Here is a 6,000-nt window from a genome sequence, read left to right as displayed (position 1 = left end):
AACCCTGCATCAGGTTCTCCACAGGGTGGCTCAGTCGGTTAAAGATACAACTTCTGTTCAACTCGTCATGGTTCACAGGTTCGAGCCCTGCACCAGGCTCTCAGCTGCCAGCTCAGAACCTGGTGCCTGCTTCAGATTCTGTGTCTCCCTCTCTCTCTGCCCCTTCCTCACTTGTGCTCTATTTCTCTCTCAAAAATAAATAAACATTAATTTTTTTAAAAAAAGACAACTAATTGATTTCCTCAAGTCATATAATTCATTTTGCTCCTTCTTAAAAATACGTAAGGTACTGATTAATAATCAGAGCCAATGTAGCTTGGAAGTAATATTTTTCAAGGACAGAACATTTGAGAAAGTGGATAAAAGAATACTGATGGTCATAGAAATAATCTGGAATTGATTTTTTTATACTGGAAGTAGTTAATATGTTACAAAACTAAATGGTTAGCAGTTTACTTTCACTGCCCACCAGGTGAAATAAAAACCAGTGAGTCTAGAACAAGAACAGAGTTCAAGGAATCAAGGGCCCAGATTCCTTTTATTTCCTGTTTCTCTCCACAGCATGAAGGGAAATCAACTGCCCAATCCACTCTTGATTCTATTTTTCCTGGTTCTTCTCAGAGATGCATCCACTACCTCAAAACCGTAAGCAACATTTTCAGAAAATTCTGTTGTCCTTCTCTTTCCCATTGTTTTATCTGCTTCTTGATATTTCTCTCTTATTTATTTGCTGATGTCCTGTGAAATTATCTGCTGTTGTAGGAGCTTAGAAAGGTCAACAAGTTGTTTTTGCTCATGTGGAAAGAGGCATACTCTAATTCTAGAAAGCACAGAGACATAGGGCAGTAACATTTATGAAACATTCACCAAATAAGAATACAGAATTATACAACATTTGTTAAATAATAATATAGAACTCCTACCAGGAAGAAAAACATTGATACATTATTTTTTTTAAATATTTTATTTATTTTTGAGAGAGAGATAGAGACAGCATGAGGAGGGGAGGATCAGAGAGAGAGGGAGGCACAGAATCTGAAACAGGCTCCAGGCTCTGAGCTATCAGCACAGAGCCCGATGCGGGGCTCGAACCCACGAACCGTGAGACCATGACCTGAGCTGAAGTCGGACGCTCAACCGACTGAGCCACCCAGGCACCCCAAGGATACATTCTTTATTGGCTCATGAAAAGGGCTGCAGTGTCAGTCCATTGTGAGAAAACCCAGTCTCTGTATTTTTCCCCAGAGATCACCAAGGTGTATGCATCACTCTCAGAGAAGCCAGGATTCTTGTGTCACATCACTCACCTCTTCAGCAAACCTGTAGGGGCTGGTGTTAGATCTTGAGAATACATGGATTAGCAAAATGTGGACCCTGTCCTCAACCTCTCACAGTATGGAAAATAGAAAAGGATAGTGTGCAGATAAGGGAAGACAGCGCAAAACCAGAAGCAAGCATTGCAAGATTCTGTGAGAACGCTCACAGAGACGACCTACCTCCTCCTGGACCCTGTGAGGGATACAAGGGAAGAGGCATCACCTAAGTTTTCAGAGAGAAACTTGTGTGGCGATAAGTCTTATGAAGCAAAGAGAACTTAATCCAGATAGACAATTCATTGGTGAATCACATTTTGTTGTTCCTTAAAAAAAAACCAAAACATATGTTTTCAGCCTTATAGATAGATATATAATTGACAATTAAAATTATAAGATATTTAAAGTGTACAACTCGATGGTCTAATTTGCACAGATAATGGAAGGATTCCTCCCATTGGCTTAATTAACACATCCATCTCCTTGAATATTTACTCTTCTCTTCTTTTGTGTGTGTGTGTGAGAACAGTCTAATTCTACTTCCAGCAAATTTCATTCATACAATGCAGAGTTATCGACTATAGTCACCGTGTTACACATTGTATCCTCAGACTTTATTCATCTTATTATAACTGAAAGTTTGTACCCTTTTACCAACCACTCTCTATTTCCTTCAACAGCAGCTCCCCCTCGCCCCACCCCAAGCAATCATTCAACCATTTTTTATTCAGTTTCTATGAATTTGACTTATTTTTAAAGAGTTTATATAAGTGATAGCATGCAATATTATCTTTCTGTGGCATATTACACACACACACACACACACACACACACATATCTTTAGAGAGAGTGGGAGAGTGCACATGAGTGGGAGAGAGGGACAAAAGAATGGGGTGGGGGAGAGAATTCCAAACTGGCTCCACACTCAACACAGAGCCCAACACAAGGTTCAATCCCATCTCAACTGACTGAGCCACCCTGGTTCCCCTGGTATATTTCACTTATAATGCCCTCAAAGCCCATCCATGTTGTTGCAAACAATAGGATTTCCTTTTGCTAAAGGTGAATCATATCCCATTATATATCATCCCATTTTCTTGATCTGTTTCTAAATTTTAAAGCACATAATGATTCACAGATTGCTTCTCCATAGCTTAGGAATAGTTCTATGTTTGGTGATTACAGAAAAGATTATCTGGAAAACAGCCACAATCATGATGTCTTTTTAACCTTTCCGTGGTTGACCTGGGCCCCTCTTCTCCACAGGCAGTACCTGGTGCTGGTCCCATATCAGCTGTACACTGGGGTTCCTGAAAGGGCCTGTGTCATGCTGAGTCGCCTGAATGAGACAGTGACACTGAAAATAATTCTGGACTACGGAATGCAGATCAGTACCCTCCTCACAGAGACAGTGACAGAGAAGAACGCCTTCTTCTGCAGCCCCTTCACTGTCAGTAGGACTCTTTGGGATCTGGAAGTTCAGTAGAGAAAAAGCATATTAGCTAATGCCTTATAGTCTGACCCCCAGCAATAAAAAAGCATAATGAAAAATATGAGAAGTACAAAATAAATTTCAAATTAGATTCTAAAAAGGAAAGTTTCTACTGAATACACTTTCATAATATTTACAAACAGTCCTAGTGCAATATATGAAAGGGAATAGTAGTTAGAGGAAAGATTTCATTGGCTCCTACCCTTCAGAGGTAAATAAAGCCCATGCCATTTTCCATTACAAGCACCAAAATTCATAAATTTAAATGACTTAAGATGTCACAAGTGGTTGATGGTTACTGTACTGTCCTTAAACTTTTTACTACATAAGGTATTAAACGGTATTAAAAGTATTACTCATACTGGCTTATTACCAATGACAACATGTAACAGTAATGTTGACCATTGGAAAATAGCATTTGATAATTACTTTAATGCCATCATATGGAAATTAGAGTTTGTTATTGCCTTCCCTGTCATGACCGTTTGAATAGTTGGTTTTATTTCAGTGACATATTCCCTTTAAATCAGCAAAGTGTTCCTGTCATGTTACAGAAGCAGAATTGTCCAGAATTCTTGATTTATCCCTTACTAATGCTCTGGGACTAACCAGAGAAAAAAGAAAGTCAGAAAACCTGAGACGTTTAGAGGACTTTTGACGTTCGCGGCAGACTTTTCAATGTTTTTCTGTTTTACAGATTCCAAAGCTGTTCACTTCCTCAGGGGTCATTACTGTGGAGGTGAGAGGGCCAACCCAACAGTTCATAAAGAAGAAGATAATAAATATACGGAGAGCAGAAAGCGTTGTCATTGCCCAAACAGACAAACCCATCTACAAACCAGGACAAGAAGGTATAAGGAACCAAATTGGCAAGGGCAACTTTAAGGAGTGGGTGGGTGGTTGTCTATTACTTTATTCGGCGGTCATGAAAACTTAAGCATGCTGTTATCTGTGTTACTACCTTGGATTCCCCACCGGAGGGCTTCATGGGAAAAATCTCTATGTTTCAGTGAGATTCCGCATTGTCTCTGTGAATGTCAATTTTCACCCTGTGAACGAAACGGTAAGTCTCCTAACAGTGGATGAGTTAGGGGAAACCAGATACAAACTTAAGGCCCATTCTTTTGAAAACCGTGAGACCAATCTGATCTCATAAGAGATCTGCTGCTGCTGGAGAATGAGATCATTCATCAACTACATTATCAAAAAAATATTCAGTTGAAATTATCTTTTTAAAGATCCCAGTAATTTGGGGGACCCCCCCCGGGAAGCTCAGTCTGTTAAGTGTCCGACTTCAGCTCAGATTATGACCTTGCAGTTCCTGAGTTCAAGCCCGGCATCGGACTCTCTGTTGTCAGCCCAGAGCCAGCTTAGGATCCTCTGTCTTTCTCTCTCTCTGCGCCCCTAACCTCTCTCCCTTCCTATTCTGCTCCTGTATGTGCACATGCTCTCTCTCGCTCTCTCTCCCTCTGTCTCAAAAAATAAACATTAAAAAAATATTTTAATGTTTATTTATTTTTTGAAAAAGACAGAGCATGAGTTGGGAGACGGCAGAGAGAGAGAGAGAGAGAGAGAGAGAGAGAGAGAGATGATGCAGAATCTGAAGCAGGTTTGAGGCTCCCAGCTGTCAGCACAGAGCCTGACACATAGCTCAAACCCACTAACTATGGGATCATGACCTGAACCGAAGTCAGTCGCTTAACGAACTGAGCCACCCAGACACCCCAAAAATAAATAAACATTTTTTAATCCCAGTAACTTTTATGAAACAAAAGAAACTAAGTGAACTTGATTTCTCTCTTAGACAGATGGAGAATTTCTCAGAGATAAATTTTAGCTGCAAAAGGAACTCACTATTTTGACCTTTTTACCTAAGTATAAGTTTCCTCCATTGTACATTATTTCATAAAAGGGAAGTCATGACTTCTCAAGAGATATATGTCCCAAACTAAACATGTGAAGTGCATGCAAACCAAACTGGGGCACATTTCCTTGTTAGAAAAATATACACAGACTCATGTCCTCTGATCCAGATAGGCTATCAATGTTGATGTTATGGCTTTCTTTTTCGAACTTCTACCTCACACTCATACTTTTGTTTCTCTTTACAGTTCTCGGTGGTTTATATTGAGGTAGGTAAGACCTTATGCATCTCTGTTGGGTAGTGGACTTACTACACGTTATGTTCCATCGCCTCCTGCCACCTCCTTTCTCCCTAGTACTTCACCAAAACAAAACCTTATTTTCCCTCTCTATCTTAAATCATCTGAAAAGTGGATAAGATGTAAATAAAAGAACAAAATTCCCTGAGATGATACAATTTAGTGACTCTTCCAATATTTCTGACCAAAACAGATGCCCGTGGTCTCAAAAAAGGTACTGTAATTTGTAACATCTCATAGCTAGTAACCTTGATGCCTTTTTCTCAGCAAAGAATTCCTAGAAACCTTTGGTCAACACGTTTGGTGTCAATTTGCCAGCTGACTGTCATCCAACTCCCCATGCGTCCTCTGTGAAAAGCTGTCCCTCTACTCAAAATATGTATTTCGATGGTCTCCATGAACTCATGTTTTTACCTATAGAATCCCAAGAAAAATCGAATTATCCAATGGCAAAGTGTCAGACTGCAAGGAGGACTCAGCCAGTTCTCTTTCCCACTCTCGATGGAGCCCACCCTGGGCACTTACACAATTAAGATGGAGAAGGAGTCAGGAGGAACACTACAGTTCCCCTTTGAGGTGAAGGAATATGGTAAGAATTCTGCATGTGACCGAGACATCTATGACAGTAGAGTAGTTAAGAGTTTAAGAGTTTTTATACATAGGTACAAGCAAAAATCTAGCATATAATAGTTGAAAAGTAGCACTTTTTTTTCTATTTATCTAAATATTCACTAAGCGCTTTTCACACACTATCTTGTTTAATCCTCACATAACCATCTGAGGCAGATGCTGTATTAGCCCCGTTTTCCAAGGACACCGGTACTAGAACTGTTAGTAACCTACTAAAATCACAGAGCCAGTAAGAGGCAAGAGATTTTAATAGGTCCATTTTACCCTCTTCAATCAGAAATTGTTAACCAATACAAGAAATATGTACATGCACCTGTTGATCTATATCTTATAACTGAAGGTGCCTCCTGGCCGCACCTATGACCTATACCTATACGACTCTAATCAAAGTAGTCAGACATTG

At 39.8% G+C, this 6,000-nt stretch overlaps 1 protein-coding gene across 1 annotated transcript in view; it reads left to right on the top strand.

Moving 5' to 3' along the window:
* Positions 1 to 520: 520 nt before the first annotated feature.
* The window catches only part of LOC120226227 (pregnancy zone protein-like), a 50,376-nt gene continuing 44,896 nt past the window's right edge, over positions 521 to 6,000 (top strand). The window contains exons 1-6 of the mRNA XM_039224416.1: positions 521 to 645; positions 2,580 to 2,763; positions 3,503 to 3,656; positions 3,816 to 3,868; positions 4,917 to 4,937; positions 5,388 to 5,556. Coding sequence (XP_039080347.1) covers positions 563 to 645; positions 2,580 to 2,763; positions 3,503 to 3,656; positions 3,816 to 3,868; positions 4,917 to 4,937; positions 5,388 to 5,556 — 664 coding nt within the window. The 5' untranslated portion in view covers positions 521 to 562. The remainder of the gene's footprint in view (positions 646 to 2,579; positions 2,764 to 3,502; positions 3,657 to 3,815; positions 3,869 to 4,916; positions 4,938 to 5,387; positions 5,557 to 6,000) is intronic.

Source organism: Hyaena hyaena, unplaced genomic scaffold (genome assembly GCF_003009895.1).
Source record: "Hyaena hyaena isolate Hyena2069 unplaced genomic scaffold, ASM300989v1 scaffold_1631, whole genome shotgun sequence".
In the NCBI taxonomy this organism is placed as follows: domain Eukaryota; kingdom Metazoa; phylum Chordata; class Mammalia; order Carnivora; family Hyaenidae; genus Hyaena; species Hyaena hyaena.
The sequence above is the reverse complement of the archived record's forward strand: the minus strand, read 5'-3'. Positions and strand labels throughout refer to the sequence as shown.